Source organism: Chaetodon trifascialis, chromosome 14 (assembly GCF_039877785.1).
Source record: "Chaetodon trifascialis isolate fChaTrf1 chromosome 14, fChaTrf1.hap1, whole genome shotgun sequence".
In the NCBI taxonomy this organism is placed as follows: Eukaryota; Metazoa; Chordata; class Actinopteri; order Chaetodontiformes; family Chaetodontidae; genus Chaetodon; species Chaetodon trifascialis.
Genome location: NC_092069.1, coordinates 9,483,696 through 9,508,590, shown reverse-complemented (window position 1 = coordinate 9,508,590; position 24,895 = coordinate 9,483,696). Strand labels below are relative to the sequence as shown.

At 43.2% G+C, this 24,895-nt stretch overlaps 1 protein-coding gene across 4 annotated transcripts in view; it reads right to left on the bottom strand.

The window, feature by feature from the left end:
* The window catches only part of kiaa1109 (KIAA1109 ortholog), a 67,257-nt gene that overhangs the window by 39,091 nt on the left and 3,271 nt on the right, over positions 1 to 24,895 (bottom strand). For all 4 annotated transcript variants that reach the window (XM_070980051.1, XM_070980052.1, XM_070980049.1 and 1 more), the window contains exons 3-39: positions 24,118 to 24,234; positions 22,680 to 22,758; positions 22,521 to 22,585; positions 22,170 to 22,344; positions 21,642 to 21,723; positions 21,358 to 21,551; positions 18,811 to 18,890; positions 18,338 to 18,488; positions 17,540 to 17,696; positions 16,881 to 16,959; positions 14,611 to 14,702; positions 14,317 to 14,434; positions 14,037 to 14,192; positions 13,545 to 13,642; positions 13,120 to 13,304; positions 12,118 to 12,224; positions 11,758 to 11,990; positions 11,398 to 11,616; positions 10,806 to 10,943; positions 10,118 to 10,294; positions 9,853 to 9,981; positions 9,180 to 9,299; positions 8,735 to 9,063; positions 7,734 to 7,984; positions 7,112 to 7,352; positions 6,467 to 6,958; positions 4,820 to 5,093; positions 4,588 to 4,725; positions 4,360 to 4,430; positions 4,000 to 4,173; positions 3,250 to 3,370; positions 2,816 to 2,965; positions 2,087 to 2,214; positions 1,641 to 1,843; positions 1,155 to 1,355; positions 809 to 1,020; positions 16 to 167 (exon numbers count right to left, since the gene is read on the bottom strand). In XM_070980051.1, the coding sequence (XP_070836152.1) occupies positions 16 to 167; positions 809 to 1,020; positions 1,155 to 1,355; positions 1,641 to 1,843; positions 2,087 to 2,214; positions 2,816 to 2,965; positions 3,250 to 3,370; positions 4,000 to 4,173; positions 4,360 to 4,430; positions 4,588 to 4,725; positions 4,820 to 5,093; positions 6,467 to 6,958; positions 7,112 to 7,352; positions 7,734 to 7,984; positions 8,735 to 9,063; positions 9,180 to 9,299; positions 9,853 to 9,981; positions 10,118 to 10,294; positions 10,806 to 10,943; positions 11,398 to 11,616; positions 11,758 to 11,990; positions 12,118 to 12,224; positions 13,120 to 13,304; positions 13,545 to 13,642; positions 14,037 to 14,192; positions 14,317 to 14,434; positions 14,611 to 14,702; positions 16,881 to 16,959; positions 17,540 to 17,696; positions 18,338 to 18,488; positions 18,811 to 18,890; positions 21,358 to 21,551; positions 21,642 to 21,723; positions 22,170 to 22,344; positions 22,521 to 22,585; positions 22,680 to 22,758; positions 24,118 to 24,234 (6,088 nt within the window). The remainder of the gene's footprint in view (positions 1 to 15; positions 168 to 808; positions 1,021 to 1,154; positions 1,356 to 1,640; positions 1,844 to 2,086; positions 2,215 to 2,815; positions 2,966 to 3,249; positions 3,371 to 3,999; positions 4,174 to 4,359; positions 4,431 to 4,587; positions 4,726 to 4,819; positions 5,094 to 6,466; positions 6,959 to 7,111; positions 7,353 to 7,733; positions 7,985 to 8,734; positions 9,064 to 9,179; positions 9,300 to 9,852; positions 9,982 to 10,117; positions 10,295 to 10,805; positions 10,944 to 11,397; positions 11,617 to 11,757; positions 11,991 to 12,117; positions 12,225 to 13,119; positions 13,305 to 13,544; positions 13,643 to 14,036; positions 14,193 to 14,316; positions 14,435 to 14,610; positions 14,703 to 16,880; positions 16,960 to 17,539; positions 17,697 to 18,337; positions 18,489 to 18,810; positions 18,891 to 21,357; positions 21,552 to 21,641; positions 21,724 to 22,169; positions 22,345 to 22,520; positions 22,586 to 22,679; positions 22,759 to 24,117; positions 24,235 to 24,895) is intronic.

The following is a 24,895-nucleotide window of genomic DNA, read 5'->3' as shown; positions in this document are numbered from 1 at the left end:
TGAGTGCAGTCGTACCTGGAGATGGCCTGAGAAGGTGAACGCACATTAGTGGGAGCAGCAAAACTAAACCAGATCTCCCTGATGGTCAGCTTCATGCTGCTGGAGTCAGGTGGCGGGGGCATGAGGGGGAGGTCTTTCTTCAGGTCATCGGACTCCACCCCTTCATCCTACAGGAGCACATGAGAATAGGGATTAATGATTGGTTGGAATGAGATCTATTATTACAGCTCCGGAACCACAATTTCACTTTCAGCTCAATTACAGGTTGGATTTTCAATCACGATTTATTTTCATGACCAGAGCGGATCTTTCCTAGTTAATGACTGTAATCTCTTTCTTCTCACTCTGATCAGGCTTGAATTAATGTCACTTTTTGATGCATGCCTGAACCAGTCTTAATGACCTAATTTTGTGTGAGCAACACAATAACTCAGATCTGAATCACAGACTGGCCATGGGCAGTGACATTTCCAATTCTGCAGGGTGAAAACACAGAAAAGAAAAAAAGGAAAGTAACAGATGAATAATCCAGCGTTTTAACATACACATTTTCTTTCAGATCAGCACAGTCAAGCTTTGATTCTCTGTTCACAAAATCGCATTCATCTGCACTTTCTGTGCCATTTAGGAGCTTGTAAACTTACTCTAAGTTACTCTGAAGGTCACTGTCAGCAGAGCTAAAAAGGCTTTAATGTGCTGGTCACAGAAATCAGATAAAAGAAGGGATGGAGCTCAATCCTGCAAAATCCAAAAGAAGGCTGCATTTTTTTAGCCACATTCACAATGAGAGCATTTCTCAGTACGTCACCTGGTCGTCTGAGTCCGAGTGTTCATTGACATCGGAGGCGGGGCTGATAGGGTCATGTGGCAGGTTGTCATCAGAGACATCAGTGCTGTAACCACTGCCTGTTTGCGAGCCTGTCGAGCCATTTGACTTCGACATACCCGTCTTCCCCCCAATGTCTGAGCGTCCCATCACTCCAAATGCGTTATAAAGGATGGCCCCTGACTGACGGCCCCCTGCAAACCAAAGTGGAACACATTCCAAAATCTGTACACAAATTCCCTCCACCCTGCTTCATACAACTCAACCAATCCTTGACGTTCTTATATCCTTCGGTCTCAGTGTAAGCAGTGAGCCCTTTGACTTTTACCTTTGACTGTGAGGTTCTCGATGCCACATTCAAACATAATCCAGCCCCATTTCTCAAGAGACGCTGTGGAACGGCCAAGATCTCCTGTTGCAACCTGAGCATCGGTTTCATCCACCAGGGAAAACTCCTCCAGTTCCTCCAGGCCAAAAAGCACTTTGGACTTCTCAAAAGGGATTGCTGTGATGGCGCCGGTGCCGATGTCTGCATTTTTTTTTTTTTTTTGAAATTAAGACAGAGAGGTGTAAAAAATCTTAAAAAGGAGCATTCTAAAATACCTTTATGACGCCAAACGTAAAAAAAAAAAAAAGAGAAGTCAAAGGGTCTAAATACTTCTGCTTGGTACTGTAGGTCAAGTAAGGGCACACTGTCTAGGGACAACTCGCACAGCATATTAATAAAGGGGATGAAGGTCATGTAAAAGGTCAGTGCACCACTTCAAAAAGTGGCACCGGGGATCAAACACGGCTGTCATTCTTCTGCACCGACCTGTGGAGTCGAGGCCTCGCAGCTGGCTGTGGATACGGTGGATGTTGAGCCTGGCCGCAATCTCTTTGCCTTTCTCGATGCCGGCGTTGGAGCGCAGCGAGCCAGACGACTGAGGCTGCATCTTGGTGGCTGAGGCATACTTCTCCAACATGACTGATGGTCGACCATGTTCTGTGGTGTTGGGTGTCTCCTCTACAATCCCCCTAAAAGGAGCAGAGAGAAAATATGTCGGACAAATCCAATTTGTTGATTGTGTGTAAAATCTGACTGAATTATTCCCAAAGTTTACCATCCTACTGAATTGATTCTAATGTCAAGTGAATGTCTCAGCAGGTATTTCAAAGCATGTAAACAGGCATATTTGCCTTGAGCACCTGCACTCAAAAAAGGTGAGTCATTGTATACACACAAACAAATACACACACGAGGAGTAGTCAAGGCGTTACCTGTTCATTCTGAACTGGGTGGCAATCCTGTCAAAGCACAGCGCCACGAGAGACACATGTGTGACGCACTTATTGGAGCAAGACGGTGACCCTTCCTCTACAGAAGCCTGCAGGAGGCAAAGGTTCACCTGCAGGGAAGGAGAACAAAACAAATCAAAATGAGCTGAACCACACTGTGGTGTAAAATATTGTTGTTTAAAACAATAACAGATACAATGGACATAAATAATAGCGATGCCCACAAGAAGCTCTTTAAAAAGACAAATTATTGCACCACAGGGATGAATATAGCAATAAACAGATTAGTCATGCTGTGTGTGTGAGGCCATTTTTTCGCAAATGAAAGATTTTTTTGTATTTATCTATATGAAGACATACAGAGGGCAACAGAGAAATCAATGTTGCAACAGTAGCAAGCATGTATTATGCATCCAGTCGAACTTTGAGTCTAAACAGACTAATTTCCATTCAGTGGAATAACAAAATAAGAATCTGAATGGTTTTGATATTACACGCCATATTTCATTCATGTGTGGCTTAATAAGTCAACCCATTTTTCTATTCTATCATTATTCTACACAAGCTGAGCGTGTTGTGTATCTGTTGTTTCAATGCAAAGTGATCTACAGCAACACTCAGGATTCTGTACTTGCTCTTGAACCTCGCTTGGTCAGAGCACAGTTTAAGGACCACTGCTGGCCTCTCATTATTCAGGGTCATGGCTCTTACCTTGGGGATGGAGACGTTGGCTTGGAGGCCCTTGATTTTCACATTATCTGGTTTGACAGACAGGTCTGTCTGGCCATGGGACATGTTGAGGGAGCCAGGGGTCGTGCCCTCTGTCTTGGACAGCTTGTGCTCCTGCTTGCCTGTTTGGCTCTGTGTGGACCCCAACCCAAAACAGTGGGACATCACTCATTGGGCAACAAAGTCACTAATTAAATTGGGAAGCTCAAAACATATGGACACAAGAACGAAAACTATAACAAGAATTACAGCTTTTCTATTAAGTGGAATCGATACAGAGAAAATAAAGATGGCTTGTGAGGGGAACTGAGTGGGTTGCAATCTGCAGCCTCACTGCTAGATGCCACTTAATCCTACACACTGGACCTTCGACATGTCAAGCCATATTGCTTTACACTGTGCATAGCTGTACTTACAGACTCAGTGACTGTGGACTTGCTGATCTGGTAGGCTTCATTGAGGACTTTCCCATGTAGGTCATCCAGGATGGCTGCAGGATGACGGATACTGGCAAAGTGGACCATGGATTCAATGTACCTGAACCAGACAGACAAAAAAACGACAAGGCAATAAATATTTTGTTTTATTTTGATGACACTGTTAAACACAAAGACTTCACACACCCAAACTGTAAGGGCATTATCACAATTGATTCAGATGTAAAAGTCGCCTTTTCCAAGTATAATCAAATTTACCATGTCTGTGTCTATTCGATCTTCTAGCTACAGTGTATCCATCTCCATGCAGCACTAGCCAAGAGCTAAGTGCTTGTAAGCCTGTTGTAAACCCAGCAATGTTAGCCTTTGGCAAACTAAAAGATTCACAGTGGTAGACAAACAAGAGCGAGACCAGACTCTGAGGCGCTGTCAGCGGAATTTTACATCCAAGATGCAGCGTGCATAGGGATTAAATTGGCTTAAGGTCAAAACTTAGCTTCGGGCTAAAAATAACCCTGAACTAATAATGTGTAGAGTGAGAAAGACTTAGGGTCAGCAAAGTTCTTTAATTTTTCTTGTCAGGTTTTTCAAACTGAGACTGAAAACTTAGTTTGAAGGGAGGTGTGGTCATAAAGCAGCATGATAAGTAGACTAAAAAAGAGACAACAGATTAAAAATAATAATTCTAATAAGAAGAAGAATAAAGAAAGAATGAAGGAGAGTTACTACCTGTCCAGAGATTCAGCCACAAGGGGCGTGAGCACCACATTGATGGCTCCCTTCACCTCCACGATTGCGGTGGTCCTGGTCTGAGCTAAGGGCTGCTCCAGAGTCCAGTCATCTGTCGTCGTGTCCTCATCTGTGTTCTCCATGGCCCTCTTATCTAGTGGTGTATATGGTGTACTGTGGAGGAACAGAGGGACAATCTGTGATCATGCGTTGTATGTGAATAATACAAAACACAGCATTTGTTCCTGCTTGAAAGGACAATACATCATTTTGAGTGTATATTGAGCGACATAGGAACGGAAAAACATGGTTCTTGAGTTAATTTGGATAAGAGGGGTGAAAATAATGTGGCTTAAATACCTGTTGTTCTCTCCCATCAGCTGAACTCCTCTGTCCAGTAGAGAGCTGGCTGAGAGGCCCTGCTTTATCACCTGTTATGTAAAAGTGAATGTTACACCTCCAAACTGATGTACTGGGTGTATTAACAGCCGATACCTGGACAAAATACTGAAGTTTAACTATAGTGTTACATGCTGAAGGAGCCAATAAGCTCACTACATGCAGACAAAGACTGTTAGTTCCAAAGACCTTAAAGCTGGGGACAGACAGCTGGTCGAAGGAGGCGGAGCTCTCCTCGCTAGTGGGTGTGTCCAAATCTAGTGGGCGGTGTAGAGAAGACTTGGAGGTCCTTTTATTGGTGGGCTGCTTGACAGACCAATTTGAAACCTGGCAGAGGTGACATAAAGGGTGTTTTAATCGGATAAAAAATAAACACAACAGTCTGCAAGTGAGTGTAAAGGACCCGGCAGACTAACTTTACCTGGTAGTGGGCTAGGTAGCTCTGGTAGCACGCCATGACGTGGGGCTGGCGGGTCACCGGACCGGGTTCAGCCGTCTTCTCCGCCTCCACTGAGCTCTCCTCCTCCATGGCGAGGGCTGAGACAAAGGAGGCCTGGGACGTGTGGCTGGGCAGGGGCTGGGGCGGCAGTGGGGGCAGCGTTGGGGGCAGGGGCAGGGGGCGTGGCTCAGTGATCAGCTCACCATTGAGAACATAGGTGAGGGGACCCTCAACACTGTGGTAGATGGAGCTCCGGCTGGGAGGAGGGGAAAATACACCACATGAATATGTCAAGGTGTGGTTTATAAGGCAAAAAATTCTTGAGCCACTGTCTTTGTGCTGTCGATGTCCTCTTTTCAAGCCTTTACTGGTTACAACTACACGCGAGAAAATGGATATATGGTGTGAGAGTGCATGAAAAATGTTAATTGCATAAGTCTCACAGTCAGTGCATGATGCCAGCTAACAGCCACTGCTCTGATGGCAATACAGCTGCAGTGATGTCAACAATGTCAAATGTGGATTTATTAACATTTAGTTTTATCTTCTTGAATTCAGCCGTATATTTCCACGGGCTGGCGCCAGTTGAAACCTTTCATGAGGCTGGATTGATTATTTGTGTCTGTGTGGAGGCTGTATCAATCAAAAAGTGTGCTGAAATCAATGTGGGAACATTTTGGGTAATAGAAAAATGATAAGCTGGTTGCAGAACAAGGCTGAAATCCAATTTGCAAAACACAGCAACAGTAAGTGGCTGCTCACGGACCAAACATCTCATTTGCTACAGCCCATCGAGATCACATCCATCCTTGTGTGACCGAATCACAGTAACAAATGAAAGCTGTGACATGTTTAGCTTCAGGGCAAGTTGCTTAACACAATGGAATGTAGAGCTTGTTGGAAACCGAACATAAAAATGTCATAATGTTAATGTATTCCTGCGTATTGTGCCATAAAGGCAATTTATAATCGCTGCAAAGATGTCAGTGAGAGCCATCACGAGCTATGTGACAATCTGCTGTGGTTTCCAAGTGCAAGCTAAGTGTTAAAGACCTCCAATACATCAGCTTTTGTTTAAAACAGCAAAAGATTTCTAGATCATTTGCTAACTCCTACTCCTACCATGAAACTTAAAATGACAAAACATATATTCCATATATTCCATTGCTCAACCAGTTTGAATATGAAGCGTATGTGTTTTTGTCAAATGTTGAAGCCCTAAAATGAAACTGACAAACTGGAGACACTGGCTGAAAAATCGAACTCCTGCATTCATCCCAATCTTAAAATGTAAATAATGAATCAAAAATCCTTCAGAATGGCCCCTTAAACATTATTTAAAAGGATAACACTTCAAGCGCTGCGGCAAGGTCAGAACTTGCTAGACGGGTCATTAATTCATCTGCTCTTACAGATGAGAAATGAGAGGCTCTTTGATGTTACTGGGAGCTGTGAGCTGTCTGGACTCGATCATCACCTTAATCCCGTTCTTAACCTTGTACTTGATCTGACCATCCAGCCAGTCTCCTCTCAAACCTTCAAACTCTTTAACTTTGAGAACTTTTATGAGTTCCACTGAAGTTGAGCTCCACTAGCAGAAGTCTAAAGTACATCATTATCTAAGCTGACCTGTAGTTCTCCATGTGATACGGGGGCTGTTGAGGCTGCTGCATCTGCTGCCTCCTCTTCTTCTTGCGGCCCGGGTACGTCCCTGGACCCTCGTCGGCGCTACTGATTGGTTCAAAGTCCTCCGCAGCCGAGAAGTACGCCTCGCTGTCGGCCACAGACATGCTGGAGTCTGCAGAGCGGTACTGATGGAAGGTATTGGAGTCCGCTGAAGGCGTGAAGGGAAATGAGCCGTAGCTCCTGCGCTGACGCGGCGAATCCAAGACGTTCTCATCGCTGCGGGACACCTCGCTGCTGAACTGGACGCCTCCGGACAGGACTGGTGGGGGTTTGTCAGTGAACACAGCAGCCGACAAGCTCTTGGTGCTGCCCAGTCGACCTGAGTGCACAGAAGACTGGCGCTTGAGGGGGGAGCAGAGGGGGGACCGCACTGAGGAGCGGTCCTGGGAGCTGTTGGGTGACACTGGCGAGACCTCTGGGACCTCCCCGAGAGTGCTGCACAGAAAGAGGAGAAACTAAGTAACTACAGTCGTGCTGAAAATCTTACTTGTGCTGCCTTCTAGTGGTTCCTACGTGTTCTGACCGCCTATGTTTATGTGTCAGTATTTTTTCATGTAAACATTTAAGCAACAATCCAAGCGGACTCACTCAGCAGGGCTTTTGCCATTCATGGGGAACATGCGTTCCTCTGTGCTTGGCGAGGGAGTGTCCCTCTCTCCAGCCAGCAGGGGCAACGCGGCGCTAGAGGAACTATTTTCTTCAGAGGATGAAGCGGAGCTGTGGGAGCGTTGGGGCACCTGGAGACTGAGGTGCTGCTGAACACGCCTCTCAGGCAGCTCAGGGGGCAGACATGGCGAGTGAGTGTCTGTCTTCAGGCCAACAACTCTCCCTAAGAAAACATACACATGGTTTGTTTATGGTGTTTTCTGTGTCATTAAGTATTTTGCTCTCCATGTATACATTCTGCATTTCACAGGGAGCTGGTAACACTGAGTTGTAAGATCACTGATTATTCAGACAAGATATTGATAACAGCTCAAATTATTACCATAAAATACAATGAAGTCTCATGTAATGAACCCCTAGATAAACAAAGACCAGCATTCTTATTCCCAGGGCTTCCTGTATGGGAAGAATAGCTGCTGTTTTAGTAATAAATTAAACACTATGGATTTCAAATGCTCTTAATTTTGCTGTGGCTCCATATAAAACACCCTGAAGGTAGTAAGGGGAAATCAGGAAATTTACATTAATCTATGGAAATCCATACCATCCACTTTGGGTGTTTCCTTGGTAATAATCCACTCCCCTGGCTGTAGCAAAGACTGGCCATAAGACATGTCTGACTCTGTGCTGGAAGAAGAGAACGCAGACGAGGAGGAGGGTGTCAGCTCTTCAAGCTTGAAGAAGTCCAGGCCCATGTTGGTCCCTCCAAAGAACCTGCAGCCTCCGAGGCAGCCACAGCGGTTCCTGCTGCGCTTGTTGCGGATACCGGCCTCTTCCGGCCAGAGGAACCAGAGTCTGAGGAGAAGAGGGTAAAGAGAGAGATAATCAAAGAGGATGATGAAGAAAGATAGGATTTGCTTTTGTACTTGCAATGAAGTTGATGAGGTCAAACAATTAATATACTGCCTTTGTGCTGTTTGTAATTGAGTGTATGTCAAAAAGGATTAGCAATTTACCTTTACCATTTCTCATAGCCCACATATTTTAGCATTTAGCAAAACTACTAAGAAAGATCCTCTCCAGTTACAAGCTAGACAAGAACATCTGTACTGAAAACGGTTCCCTGCTGAACCTTTAATGAGATCTTGAATCACTGTGTTGAATCTATTAGCACAGCAGTTGGCCAACCTACCAGCTGATTATCACATATCATGAGCAGGATCACTGCATATGACAGAAAATGTATCATCTCGGTTCGTTTGAATAGGTCTACTTTATAGTACAATCTGAACATCTCATAACTGTGTGACTCATCATACAGAGGTGTGATATAGCTAGTGAGTCATTTCCACTTTGAGAAGAAGTTTCAGCATTGACATTCTTCTAAACGATGTTTTGAAAATTACCAGTGTCCCTTGGTTAAACTAAATGTTGCTGCTACCTGTGAGCGAATAACGGCCAATGATATAAGCAAGACGCGCCACGATGCTGAAAACTGCCCTGGGGTAGCTGAGGGACAAACAGAAAACTCTTTTCCTCCCACACTCGCACAACACGAGAAGTGCTCGGAAAAGTAAACAACACATGACAGTCTGCGTTTTCTACCTTTTGGTCTGAGCATCGTGGAGTTCCAGAAAATGCCTCTGGACTTCACATTTGGCTGGGTGGTCAGCAGCCAGGGCAATGTCTGCTGTGATGAGGTTCAGGTTGACTGAACCCGCCTCCAGCCAGACAGAGCGTCGCAGCAAAGGGGGCTGCCCGAGACCCAGCGGCTGACCTGGACCTTGACCCTGCCCAGCCGGCTGCAGCCTGGCTGCCTCGCTGTGCTGCTGCTCAATGTACTGCCGGATGTTTACGTCCTGCACCACGGCACTAATGCCCTCTCCCACTGCCTGGTTGTGCAGGTTGCAGTTGGCTACGCGAATGATAGCCGTCTGGGGAGGGAGAAAGACAGGACGAATAGAAGATCTTTACACATTCTGGACACACAAATTGTTAGAAATAAATATCTTCCCTGAAATTCAATACATAAATGATTGCTGCTAATTACCTTGATGTTGGCAGCACAGCCATGCTCCACAATGAAGAGGTCAACTCCATCCATGGCCAGTCGGGTCATGGTGTACTTCAGCTCCTCTGATGTGCGGCAGTGACCTGGCAGGCAGCTCATCTGAAAGACAACCACCATTTAGTACCAGGAACATTTCAGTGGTTGCAAGGAAACCATCTCCAATTTAATGCGGCTGTGCTTTACATACTGCTACAGACCCTGCAGCCACAGCTGCTCTGCCGTCAGACACTAATGAGGGCTCTCAGGCAGAGTTTTTAAAAATATCCTTGTTGGGATTTGCATATAAACAAAACATTTTGTGAAACTGACGTCTCTCAACGTTACTTCATAGGATGCGGTGTTATTTATGTATGGCTGCTGTGACTTGATCAATAGTTGTGTGTTGTTCAGTTTCCCCAGCTGTGTAAAAGTGTGCTTTGTGAGTCAGGCATCATTAGAGAAAGGTTCACAGTAGCTTCTTTTTATTATCTGGTGCCATTTGCACACTGGACAGCTAGAGGCCAACATTCAAATCTCACAAAAAAAGCCATAATGAGCTAATTAAATAGCTTGAAGCATGAGATTCAGACACAAGCAGCTGCCAGCTAGTTCAAACCAACGCGAGACAGCTTCAGCAGAGAAAATGTAAGAATGGCATGCTGCCTGTCTGTACCTTGGCATCACAGATGCGACGGTCAGCGCCATGCTGGCAGATGACAGAGGGCTTGGGTTGTTCTAGCTGGAACTCTCGGGAAACTCCGTGGAAAAGGAAAGCCTCGCCCCACTCTATCATACTGGCCAACTAATAATCACAAACAGAAAAAATACATTTGCTGCAACTAACTGCAACAAGACCCACACATGTATCCTGTCCACATTCCCAATATCTCTCACACACACACTCACACACACACACACACACACACACACACACACACCTGTGGAACAGTGACCCTGCCGGCGAGCCCCCCAGCCTGCATGTCGATAAGCCAGGCGTACTCCAGTGTGTCACTGCCCAGAGGGAGGCCCTGAGCGGAGAACATGGCATGGGCCCTCATCTGCAGGCCAGACAGACTCAGGTGGCCGTCCCTCAACACCCCGTCTGCCGTGGGACGCTGCGCGCAACAGAACACACACACACACATATTTCTAATCTTACATGACCGGGTAAAGCTACAGAAACTGAGCAACACGAAGGAAATTTCAGCTTGTGCTGAAGTGAAATTCATTTTATAACATGCCTGCACGTGCCATCACAAAAGAGCTTGTTATCTCACTGGAGGAGCAAGATGAGGGCTACACATTCTTTGTCAGGGATTAGGGAATGATATCCACTCTGAGCAGTAAATAGGATCCAACTCACAGCTACGGTTTAGAAATTCTGTGTGGTTATACAACACAGAGGTGCTTATGCAAACATGTGGCTGGGGAAAAGCATTCATATCATGACTGCCAAGCTTTATTCAGGGTATAAAGACTGAGTCATGCCTTTAGTTATCAGATTTAAGAGTAGTTGTTCGTGTGTGATTGATTGTTTGATACATGGTTACATTTTCACTCCTGTCCTGGGTTACACTGCCTTGCTTACACGTCACTTTTTTCTACATGTGGAGTTGTGTTTCTGACCTGGTAGTTGTCACTGATGAAGATGTGAATGGGAGACAGGAGCAGCTGAAGCATCGTCTCCTTGTAACCCTTTTTCATCTCAAAACACAGACGCTCCAAGAAGCCGGATGGACCTTCGGGACCCTCACTGCTGCAGTGCTGGAGGCACCGAGACAAAAGTAAGAAAACATGCAGACTCGTGCATCAAGCTGTTTTCATAAACATAAACACACATCAAGTCAAAAAGCATGACTGGCAGGTTTGAAGAAAAGAATGATTCCTTGCAAGCCAGGAAACAGAAGAGGGCAATAAAGTTGACATAAGGGTATACCTACACCCTCTACTTGAATGTTCACAGTGAACTCATATGTTCTTTTATTTAATCTTTTTATTGCAAGTTTATTGCTATTTTTCAGCTGTTCATATACATGAAAGTATATTTGTTTCCATGCATCTACAGCACATCCTGCATGTATACATTAATATGCATATACATCATTTTCATTCCAAACTGGGTTGACACAACAGTTTCAGAATGCACTTCTACATTGATCTCTCCCTGTTTTTTTCTTAAACCAAATTATGAAATGGAATCGGCAGTCATCCGTCTTACCACTGGCAGTCGACCGTGGACTTTGTAGAGGTTGATGTACACGGTGATATCCCAGGGGCGCAGGTCGAGGGGATGGATGTCTGAGGCCTCCTTCTGCTCGCTGTCTTCCATTCCCAGAGGAGACCAACCAATGCCTGAGGAGGTGGAGGTGGACAACACAGGGCTGGAAACAGCCTCCTCAAAGTCTGTGTACATGTCATCCTCACCGAAATAGTTTTCCTGGCAACAGTTGAAAGGATGATTAGATGAATGAGCGGTTTAGACTTCTTTTTGTTTGCCTTTATTTGACAGTGACAGATAAAGAGGAAGGCAGGAAGCAGGGAGAGAGAACTGAGCTACTGATTACACTGGTTTCCGTACCTTGATGGAGATCAGTGCTCGGAGCAAAGGCCCATAGAGGATGATTTGAGAATCTGGGGACATTTCCATCTCCACGTGAAGTCTGTCGGGGGGGAGCTCTGAGGGGTCAGTGGGCATCCGGCTGTGGGCAGCTGAAGCAGATGTGGAGGTGTAGCGTGGTGGGGCATTGTGGGGTACTGAAGTGTGCTCTGGGGGACGCAGAGCTGACAGCATGGATTCCTCCATCTCAGACACTTCAGACACAAATTACAGGCAAGTTAGACACCATGGGTAAGACAAAGGTAAGGTGACGTATCTCACAGTCTCACGGTTGTCTTTACAGCAAACAGCAAAGAACTGATACTACAGCAGTGAGCTTACATGACTGTTTGAGTTGCTCATCAGCCTTCTGGGGATAAATGGGGTGCCAGGTGTAGTCAATGATGAGCAAGAAGTTGGGAACACTCCAGCAATCCACCCAGCCGGCTCTGAGGTGAGGAAGAAAAAATACACAAGCTCAGTACACAGATATAATGCTGTTTTATCATCATTTTAGGGGATTTTCCAGTTCATCATTTGCTTTATGAACCATGGATGAAGGACATTCGGTCGAGGTGAGAGACGGCAAATGGGTCGCGCCTGATTTCTCTGCAGAACAGAGTACACTGCTCCTCACAGAATTCAATCGGAACCTCCCAGGGGGTCAGTGGGTCTCTAAAAATGCTCCATCAGTGTAGTCTGGCTCTGATCCATACATAATAAATGATCTGGATGTAGAGTGATTACGTACGGTGTGCACAATCCATGTGCAACCTTGCAAAGATTCTCCAGCAACTCTTTGAACTTTCACTGACCTTAAGGGTGGCGCTTACAAAGAGACTCTGCTTTGCAACATTCTCCAAAAGGGACGCAGACTAAGATGGATGTAGAACAGTTCTACACATAAAGAGATTAACTGGTGAAACACTAGTATGACATCATTGGTGCACAGCTCCAAGAAAATTAGCTCAACTCTGCAGCAGGCATCACATGATTGTGGCATTGTGGTTGTGCCATTATCGTCAAAGCCCTACACACGACTCAGGACGCTAAATAAAACCCTGTCTGAACACAGCGCAAACCAAAATGTCAAAATAGACCTGATAAACAGGCTACACTCCACTTAAAACCAACAGACACAGCAACTGCTGAACCAACAAAGCCTAAAAAGTGAAGGTGAGTGGCACATTTACTTGGAATTACCTCCTACTACCTTGGCAATATTTCTTTTCTATCTAAGCATTGAGGTGAGTCAGAGTTACAACAATGAATCATCCTGCTCTTTGCTAACACACTCACTTTTTGCCTACAAGTAGAAAGACATATTTCCCAGGTTTAACTCACTCTGCGTGGGTGATGTTCCTCCAGCGGGACTTGGTGGGTTTGGGAGGGGGAGCACCTTGGTTCTCCCCCGGCATGAACATGTCTGGGGGCAGCTTGACGTTCTGGTAGTCTTTGGCCAGGGTGAGGAGGGGGTAGCGACTCGGGTGGCACTCTGGCAGAGATAGTCGCATGTCTGTATCCTCTGCCTGAGGAGGAAAAATCACATATACGCGTAAGCACCCACATATATTCATAGCTGGCACCACATAGAAGATACATCTGAATCTAAAAAATCAGCATCCAAGCCACATTAAAATACACAGCATGTGCAGTCATACGGCTGGAGGATCATTTTCCTGGGAGACAAAATCTTTACAAATTACAGAAACAAACAGAGCGGACATCTATTTTCAGAGCAAATCACATTCACTTAAAGCGTGACTCACCTTCAAGGTGAAGCGGGTATGGCAGGTGGTTGGAACAAACTCATTGAAAGGCAAAGTGAAGTCTATGTTGAGTGTCTCGCCGCATGCTGCCAGGTACACTATAGAAGATCGATAATGGAATTGATTAGACAGCCTGCAGTGGGATTAAGCAGAGTATATACTGTGCAATAAATCATTGCTAAATACAGTCAAAGTATGCCGTCATGGACATCAGCTTCCAGTGTTAGATGCATTAAATTATCAGTTTCTTTCATGGCTGGATTCGGATAATTTGCATTAGTGCTAATGCTAATGATAAACACATATAACAGCAGGTCTATTTGTTACACTGCAAAACTGTAAATCTACTTTAATTAACAATGTAATCTACAATTTAATTTTTTCAGTTAAAGCGGAAAACATTTATTTCAACCAGACTCTTTAAGTTCATCAAGACTTTTCTACAGATACTGCTTCTATGGTTATTTGCATAGAGAAGAGCGTCTTTCTGACCATTCTCCTGCTGCTTGGTGGAACAGTCAATCCAGTTGTGCTGGTTTGCCGCCCAGATCATCTCAAACTGGTGGAATAGGATCTTGAACTTCCACGAATAGGGCACGAAGGAGTAGATGTCTGGGGCGCTGTCACTCGCCCAGTCCTGGATCAAATCTGAAAGAAAGAAGGAACAGTTTCATACGTGTCACTATTAAAATGCTAAATGCTAAACGGTAATGATCTACTAATTACTGTGCACAAGATGTGTTCAGTTTCCTCCGTTTTCTGGAGGACTCACCAGTGAAGAAGTTTTTCTGGGCATAGATGAAGTGGTAGGTGGCCTTGTACACCTCAATCTCGCACTGCCATGACTGAGGCATGTTCCACACCCGAGGGTAGCTGGCTATGACATGAAACTGTAACAGCAGAACACAGTTTCACTAGTGGCAGCGCACTTGCTATGTATATGCACGTGCGACATTGGATTTGCCCAGCTCTCCCTTGCATCGTTAAGCCAACGGAGATATTATTTTTCAAACTTCAGTCCAAAAAGTGGACTGAAAATCTTCTTGTATAATTGCCTGCTACTTACAGCCAGCATCTCCGCCTCCAGAAGAGTCCTGTACTGCATGCTGCTCGTGGTGTCCACATGAAGTAGCTGGCCTTTGATGGTGGGAGAGTAGCCTGAGGGCAGAGGAGAGAGCCAGAGAAGCGGGGCCATCAATTCTCAAAACGCAAAGCTTGGGCTAAGTTCCTGTTCTTTACCTGCGAAAAGCTACTGCGAAAAGCTACTGCTGTTAACCACATTTCTGGAAACAGAGGAGAGCGTTGACTGATGAAATATTGTCAGCTAAGTGAGATAAATTATGAGGCATATGTCACAAAATAACATCAGTGTTCACTTGGGTCAGTCGTTTCATTCTGGATATGGCTTTAAATCCAGTTTCTGATGGTTTAACTTGATCTTTCCTCTGTATTATTCTATAATGGATACATGGATACTAAACTTAAGCTCACTTAACCCACAAGGTATGGAGAGTGTTACACTTTAACATATGCAACAGAGTCTCCTGCAGTAAAGCTCAGTCACAGTGGCAAAAGTCACAGTGCACGCTTCTACAAAGGAGAACTTTAAAGAAAGACATTTCCTCTGGTCTGCATTTCACAGTGGCAGCATGTCAAAGTGCTCTTGTCCCCTTGATGATGTCTTGGATGTCTTTCAGCCTAATGCCAATTTTGGCATTTCCTCATGCTCTGCCAACACTGGATGTTTCATTCATTTACACAGCACACAAATAATTTAACAGAATATATTACGTGTATATAACATGTAAATGTAAAATATCAATATAATAAATGAGTCAAAACCATATAACTGAAAGAAATATATATGGAGCTCCTCCATTGTTAGTGTTAAGTTTGTATGCAAAGACATTATTAAAGAGGCCCTGTTTTGGTCCTGGACTTGATCAGGACTTCTTCTCTTGGTCTTGATTTTTGATTTGACTCACCCCTCTCTGATCTTACAACTGATTAACACTTTATTTAGGTGGTGCTGACTATGACGTATATGAGCAAACTCAGCCGTATATGTAAACTGATCTCTGAGGACTCAACAATAAATAAAAATCTTTGCATGAAACTTACACAAGTGCAGAGACATTTTTCATTTTGATTCAACACACTCTGCAGTCCTACCAACTCCTTGACAAAAATAGTGACTAAATTCATCTTTGGCAATGACTAAACATCAAGCTGAACCAAAGCTTGTGTCAGAACGGAAAAACAGCTCAGTTGCAAAAATAAACATGTAGCAATGATTTCCGCAATGTTACATTCACACTGGGTTTACTATGGCAAAATAGACATTTAAATAAAGCACAGATAGAGCCTTAAATGAAATCTAAATGTAGATCTAGGGCTATACTGAATAGTTTGAAGCTTGACAACTTTTTTTTTTCTTGTTCTTTTTTTGCTTGTCTATTTATCCCATATTTCTGCAGAGTTACAGATAAAGATTGGGCTAAACAAATATTATTGGTATTATGTAGAATTAGATGCCAGCGGTGACTGTGTGGGATTGTTTCGGACTCATGTGATCCAATTTCTAGTAACTGCAGAGTGTTGCAAACTCCAAAAAGTAAAAATTTATTGAAAAAAAGGTTTCTAAGCACTGCATGGTTTTCCTACAATATGAGTATTCCTGATCTATTTTTCCCCATCAACACAGATGAGCAGCGAGCGGGTGGCTGAGCGAGACAGAGTGCTGGTGGCTGAGCTCAGAGCAGTGCTGGCAATCGGAGCAGAGGGAAAGCCGTGAAGTTGTCTAGTGGCAATAAATGTACAGTGTAGGTTACAGTTTGCCCATGAATAAACACTAGCTGCTGGGCAAAAGTGAAGGGAGAGATTGTGGGGCGACAAACCACAGCAGTGTGTTGGTGCTGCTGCTGCTGCTGCTGCTGCTGCTGCTGCTGCTCACTCTGGCTCAGCCCGGGTAGCAAAATGTAGATAAATTCATTTATTCAGTGCCTTTTTATTGGGCATCACTAGATAAGGCGTAAGACTGATGTTAGCTTTGATCTCAAGAGATCCTTTATGGGCCTAAATACTGAATTCAGATTTATTAAAGAAGAAACATTTGATTATCTGATAGATGGAAATGAATATGCGTGAGTTCTCCTGGCTTTTAATAATGCTGCTCATCACGGATGCAGTTCAGCCACAAGTCACAGTACAACAGATTATTACCATCTGATGGGAAAACAATTGAAGTTGCCATGCACAGTCTATATCTATATCTGCTGTGGCAACTGACTGAAGTGTTGACATTTTGGTCTGCTGGTCTTTGAAACACACACTTACCATTCTCTCCTACAGTCATGGGGATGTTGACTTCCAGGTAAGAGCCTGCACCTACATTCACATGGATGGCATTGGTTTCCTGGTAACAGGGACGAAGACAGGGCATGGGGAGAGACAAGAGCAAACAAAAACGTCACACATGCTGTTAGAGTATGAGAGAGGCTGTGCTATTGCCTTAAAGTTTGTGAATTTCCCTTTGTGAATTTCCCTTGGGGATGGATAAAGTATCTATCTATCTATCTATCTATCTATCTATCTATCTATCTATCTATCTATCTATCTATCTATCTATCTATCTATCTATCTATCTATCTAAAGATGAAAGAAAGTCATGTAATCTGAACAAAAATATGTTGAAAAGACGTGACAAAAAGACGATCTTCCCTGACTCAAGCCATTTTTCTGTTTCTTTTCAACATGCATTTATGTTGATATTCAGTATGCACTTCACATACTTAGCTTTGTGAAAATCCCTGCGCTGCTCAAAGATTAAAATTTGAAAAAGCATAAAACATGAACCAATATTAACAGCTAAAACATGGTGAGTCATAAAGACAAAGGAGAGAGGAGCGGCAGAGAGAGGAGAAAGATCACAGAGGTTGGCGAGAAACAAAGAAAAGAGAGAGGAGAAAGCACACGAGAGCGAGAGCTAGAGTCACCCTGTTTTTGGTAAAAAGCAGATCGATGGTGGCGTCAGCGATGATGTTCATGCGGAGCTCGAAGGCCTGGATCTGCCGGGGTTTTCCTGGCTGGGCAACTTCGGTCACCTTCATGGCCTGATAGTCAGCCGGCAGGAAAAACTTCCACAGAGAGTCCCTGAGAAAAGAGAGAGTTCATGTAAATGCAAGGCCATATCTGCAAAGCCCAAAGCCTTAAAAACTGTTTGAAGACTCTCACTTAACTAGATCAGCACTCTTCTTACATCTATTACATTTGCATCTGTACTGACAGGCCAAAGACATCACGGCTTGATTCCACTGGGCACTTTTGTTCCTCTGCATGGCTTTATAGCCAACCACCATGTTTACTGTGGATACATGATCAGGAGTCTGCTTTATTTTGAAAATATATCAGGTTCTCGATGCCATTCCTGCGTCTGATTTCCTGCCTAACTCAATCTGCTCTGTGCAGCTTGATGCACCTTTCGTCAAAAATAGACTCTGTGCGTATTTTCAGCAGAGCAGAGCAGAGAGATACTTCTGGGACACTTCTGAAATCTGCTGCAGTGTGTCTTGTGAAATCACAAGTGTTGTCTGGAATGGATCAGCTCTGGTGGCCGCATCTCAGCCAGAATGCAACACAGCAGTGTCTGGTGGAATCTGCTACAGGTATATACCTTTATGTATATATATGTACACATATGTATATATATATATACAGATTTCTGGCCAGATTTACAGGCTGAATTATGCTGAAATTCTTTGATGAAACAGTTTGGGTGTTCGATCACGACTCACCTCTGACGATCTGCCCAAGGGCCATAGTTGAAATCAGTTCCTTTTCCACAGACAATGTCCAGACCCCAACATGGAGGCAGGTCCTGAAGCTTATCACCCTCGCTGCACGTCTCTGCCTCTTCCCCGCTCTCCTGCTCCACGGGCACCAGACCTGCACACACAAAGAAAACACATTTCAAGCCCTGGACAATAAATGCTGAACATAAACAGACACAAGTGCATGAAAAGCTATGCAGATAATATAGCAACTAAATGGAACTACTTCACTGCAACTGCTCCATAGTCATCAAGACAATGTCTATTGAGCATGCTCATGTGAAGTGGAGAGAGTGGTCCAACAGTAAAAATCATGTGCTTTCCAATTCTAACCAATTCCTCGCAGCATTTTTTTGGGTACTGCTGTCGCACTGTGAGTTCAGTTGTTTGACGTTTTTAGATTTTGTGTGCTGATGCGCGTGCATGCACAAGCTTACCGGGTTCATCCTGGTAATAGTAGATGTCAACATCGTTGGACTGCATGACCACAAAGCCTTCACCCATCAGTCTGGGAGGTCTACATTAGAAATCCAAAATGTCACAGTTTCAAGGCAAAGTACAGATTTTATGCAGAAGTTATGAACTCTGGAGCCAATTCTAAATAATTCCAAGTTGGGTCACAGCAGGTTAGCAGGTACATAAAAGGTACCAAAGCATGAATCAAATATTCAGCTTGATTCTGACATGAGGACACTTTCAGTTTTCTAAATGCAGCAGCTTTCCTCTTACTGGACCCTCCAATAAGGCTAAAAGGCACATCACAGACTGTTAAGGGTTGAAATCACTGATGGCTTCTACAATTGCCAAGTTTTTTTGGAGAGTGACTCCTTAATCGCGGGGGTTAACAGAATTTACTCTCTGTGTCATTTCATTCGGTTGAAGTGCAGATAATGGTTTATCGTATCCACGCTTGAAATGCAGAACAGGCTGTCAGGTAAAAAATTACAGGAGAAAAGGGGATGGGGCCTTATTCAAACATCCTGCCAACATTTTTGGTATTAAAATTGTCAAATTGCCCATTTCAGATACTGTATATACTATCCTTATCTCTGCTATACCTTTAAGAAGGAAGCAGCTTCTACACTCAGCAGCCAAAAGCAGAGTCATCCATTAAATGCAGAAAACAAAAGCTCCTGAATGTTTTGACCAAAAAGCACAATACTCCAAATAAAACAAATATATTTTGAATTAACTTGTAAAATTGGGGCACAAAAACTGAATGTTCTGGGCATTGTTTTTTTTTTACAAACAAGGAAAAAATATGGAGCGAGTCTACTGACTGCGTTTTAGATTCACACCATACATCACATATTGCAGAACTGCTGCACACAGAATTAGGAGTTTTAAACTGTACAATGTACCAGGGCTGGGCGATATGGCTGAAAACTATATCAGGATATGAGTGTTTTATATCGGTTATTGATAATTATTGATATTTTTTATGACCTATTTAAAATAAGGACCAGGAGAAAAATACATTAAATTTATACATTTTTATTTTAAATTTAACCCTCCTCTGATTATAGTCCGCTCAGCTATCAAGGACTAAAGGAAAGGAAATGTCAACACAACCATGGAAAACACTCTCAAATAATAAATGTAAATAAAAGTGTAAAAATGTAAAGAAATGTAGAGAAACCTGAGAACTTTTTTTCTGCAGGTTTAGTGCCAGGAAGTTCACAAACTGATTCAACTTCTGGTGAATAAAATGTTTTCAAATATGTGCAGTGTTTTGTAAATGTAGCAGAAACTGAGGTAGACTTGACATCTGTAAACAAACATGATAGACAGTACAATAAGATTGATTGAACTATAAAAACAGCCTAGACATATGAATAACTTCAGTCACTCTTTTTACTCTAAACATACATGAACTATTCAATTATATTTTCACTGCAAGTGTGTTAACCAAAAAAAAAAAAAAAAAAAAGGGCATGTGTAAGAGATGTTTATAACCTGGCTTCTCCACAGTGCTCAGCGGGAAAAAAAAGCATGTCTTTAGCTATATGATATGCCTCCGTTATGTCTTTGTGCCTTTTAGATGATTTGTCATCAGGCACTGAAGTAGAGCACCCCTGCATGGTGGTCAGTTGCTTGTGCGGTGGTGCTGCGGTTGCAGATGTTGTTGGACATTGGCAAATACGGCTGTGCTCCAAAGGGTGAGCGCGGCTAAGGTGGTTAAAAAAGTTTGCTGGTAAAGTGGTATTACCGGTCTTGGTGGGGACGACAGTCCTGCATAATTTACAGACCACATTGGTCTGACTACAGTGCGACTTCCAAAAAACTGTCATACTGGCGAGGTGACTTTCCCTGTTTTATTGACCATTTCTTCGCTCGCTGCAGTACTCACTTTATATTTCTCATCTCACTCCTCGCAAAGAATCAAACATGAGACAATGAGATGGCACAACTGAAATGATACTGTTACATGATTGGCGTGTTAGCGTGTCCCTCCCACTGATCAGTGATTACTCCCTACATTGCTTGGTTACCTGAGCAAGTGCCTTTGTTCATGCAACCAACCTTGCTTCGCAACTTCTGAGGTTTCTTCCAACGAAGAAAAAAAAATTATCGAATGTTTTATTGATTGCATTTTTTATTGATATTGATTATCGCGAGACATATCGTTATCGTTTTATCGCCCAGGCCTATAATGTACTCATTGTCTACATGCTTTATGGTATGCATAAAAAATAAGTGCCAAAGTTATTTTTCTTCAGGCAGGGGATTCATCTCTGAAGAAAGTTTCAGCAAAACAGTTCTCGAATTGACAATAACATGACTTTGTGTTCAGAAGATTCACAGATTGGTTTGAATAAATAAATACCAAAAAGTCTGCTCCATTATTTAATCTCTTTGGTGTTGCTTTAATATGAATTTCACCTTTGAATTTAAACAGACTTTGAAATGGTGATTTTACAGCAACGCTCAAATTAAATCAAAAACAAATCAAGTTTCCTTAACAGTAAGTGACTCGGACTTACTCATCATTCTGCATGCCAAGGTAGCGTGGACTGGGAACCAGCATCACACGCACATTCTCCAGAGAGCCTTTGACGATGTGCATGTACTGGTCCAGGTGGCTGGAGGGAGGCTTGGTGGCGTACGTCAGGAAGGCATCCTCAAAGTTGACGCACAGAGTTTGGGGCAGGTAGTGGTTCCCAAACGCCAGACGGCCCTATAGGAGAGCAAACACACAAAAAGCACGTTCCGTTTGTCATGATTTTTTTTCTAAACAATTGGAGGCATGGCTTTGGGAGGTACTTACAGTGCTGATGTTAACTTTGATCACAGGGATGAGGGAGCGCCAAGATGAACTTGGGTCTGGACTCTCTGCTTTGATGTTCACACTACACGAGGACCAGAGGACATGGTTCAATTTAACAGCAGTGCACTTCCAGTCAGTGCAAATCATTTCACTGTCAGGGGGAAATGACAATCACTCTCCTCTGAGCCGACACTTCCAGCACACGTGGTGATAACAGACAGAAAAAGGAGCATCTGCGTGCAGCTTTTGTCATTTGCTTGTCATCAAATCTTCGTTCATCAATCATGTCTGGAGGAAATTGCTGATTCCTGCTTTTTTGGAGGTTTTGTTTACTGCTCTAACTTGCGGATTAGGCGATTTACCAAATGACATTTTTATATCATCCATAATTAAGACAACTGGAGAGGCAAGATACTGTAAGTACTCAACAATGATGAGCTTACATTCATTAAAATGTCATTTTTAAGCAACTTCTACTTACATTTTACATCAGTGCTGAAGTGACTTTACCTGAGGCCTCAGACTTACCTTTGAAGGGTCTTGTCTCTGTCCTCTCGTCCCCTCTCTTCATCTTTTCTGGGTGTGATGAGTGTGGGCTCCAGTCCAAAGGTCTCCTGCAGTCGGGCGTAGAGGTCCGTCCGGTTGTAGACATGAAATTCAAAGCCATTAACTGTAACGTAAAGCCTGGTCTCTGCCTTGGGGTCTGACAACAAGACAAGGAGAAGAAACTCAGAAGACATGTGAGGTTTCCTGCTCTAACTGGTTCAATACACAACACAGAATTTTCTACAGTATTAACATACACTAAAAATACTAACAGAAGTGCAGAGAAAGTGTATTAAAGCTGCATTTATGTGACCAATTTTCTGTTTTCCTCACCATGCTGTTTCTGTTTTGGGTTATACATTTTCCACCAACGAAATATGAGGAAGCCATCCTGTATCCTGTAACACAGAAAAGAAAAATCAATCCATAAACCTGCTTTAAGATGCTAGAGGAAGAGAGGAGAAGCAAACAACGCAGCACAGGTCAGTTTACCTGATAGACATGTCTTGGTTGATGTAGTAGACATCTCTGAACATGACTTTGCCTGACAGCACAGAGAAGGAGAAGGAGCCTGTGGACGGGTCACACACATTTTGTGTTACAGAGACGTGAGTGTTTATAGAGTGGAAGTAGAACTCTATAAACTTCATATGAAGTCACATGAAGTTAAAAACCTGTTTGGACTTGATCACAATGGTTGCAATTCAAGCCAACCACACCAGCTAATTAAAATGTGAAACAAAAGAAGTAAAAAAGACATAAATGAGTTCACCTATTTCCCCTCTTATCAGTGAGAAAAAATTATCTTAATTGAGATCTAATTGTATAACAAGTAGGTCAGAGCCTGTGACTGAGCACGAAAAATGAGGCAGAAAACTGAACATGATTTTGCATCATTAACACTTTTGGGCTCCTATCACATCTTGCTATGCTTCGATTACTAATGCAGAGAGAGTAACGACACCTGAGGGTTCAAACTAAAGTGGTGTCATCCCAGCTGACGCTTCCTCATGCTTGTGGTATTTTCGCCTTATCCTCCAACTGGCTGAACAAAGGTAGTGTGAGCTTGTTTTGTCGGTACTTCCCTGCAAAGACGCACCCTCAGACACGTTTGAACCCGCTAAGCAGATACAAACTGTGTCTGTAACGCCAATTCAAAACTGGACTGTTTGTTATGAAGGTTTTGTTCTTGCGCTTATTTCTAAACTTCTGTGGCCTTATGAGGCGTTTCGTAAATGCCACCTCGAGACAGAGAAACAACCTGTTTGGAGCCTTGAATCCATTCAAAGAATGAGAGAGACAAAATCAATGCAACTTTAAAAATAGATTAGCGGCTGCATGGGTGACTGCTCACTTTGTAGCAGCACACGTTGGCAAAGAGATGTTAACCAAGCCATGACTTCCTCATCAAACCTTAATGCTGCCTCTGTAATCATCCTTGCATTTCCTCTTTGCTCTTACAGGTTTCTGTCAACATCCTCTGCCATTAACGCCAACTCACTGATAAAAAGCTCAATACAAACTGTGCTCGTTACAAAGTGTGCATCACTATGGCTTCTTTTTTCGTCAGAGTGGACACGATTTAGGCCTGTATTTCAGAGCAGATGCACCTGTCAAAATCTACTCCTTAGCGAAGAAACTGATGTGTTTTTGGAGGAAACAAATCAGTTGATAAAAAATAATGGCAGCAGTACGCTCGGATTTATGGCCTCGAGGTGCTTTATAAATTAAGTTCTGTGTCATTTATGGAGAGAAATTCAATCTGGTGTTGGTTGCAGTTTGCTGTTCAGACTCTATGGAGATAATCACTGAGAGAAGCCAGCTCATCATGAAATATTCAGCAGACTGAGTTAACGCCTTGAACTGAAAGCTTTGGCAGTGTTCCTCCTCCCCATTCATCACTGTGTGACAGAGCTCCTGATGCACACACCAATATGAATGTAGCCATCCTTGTAGAGTCTGTTGATGATGAGGGTGAGGATGAGGCCAATGTTGCGGGAGTTGTAATAAGTTAAATAGATGATCCATCCACAGGATAGAATGGTGGCTGAAACACAACAACACAGCACGGTCAGGTTTGTAAACACAAAGAATAATGCGAGACAAGATGTAAACAATATTTTTTATGTTTCCGGATGTTTGGAGCAGTTTGTTTAGATCAAAGTATCAAGGTTGATTTACGCAACACAGGGCTGTAAAATGAGATGTAAGCTGCAGCCCCTTCGTGCTACACACACACAGAACATATACACAAATATTTCAATTAGAATAAAATGAAATAAAACAATAGACACAGTTACTTATAAGATAAGATATATATAGATGTGTACACTTCACTTGCATCATCGATGTTTGTGAACCTGACCGTAAGTATTATACTTTCAAATCAAGAACACAGATTTTGCCTATGAAGTCAACCCCTTTCATTACACACGTTAATTACCTTGTTGTTTTTAAGGTCAACAAACCGTCAATGGTCCTTTGAGTACAACAGATGCTACTTTTCCTGACATGACACAGATCCATTAGCACAGCGAATAGATATGAATATGAATAGACATGGAAACCCATCATGAATTCCACCTGAATGAGTGTTCTTCATGTGGCAATGCAGATGTGATTAATAGAGTAACTGCTACTTTCATATCTGGGTTAATAGCTGGGATTTACTGCTGCACTCAAGCTGTTGTTTGATTTTTTTTTTTTTT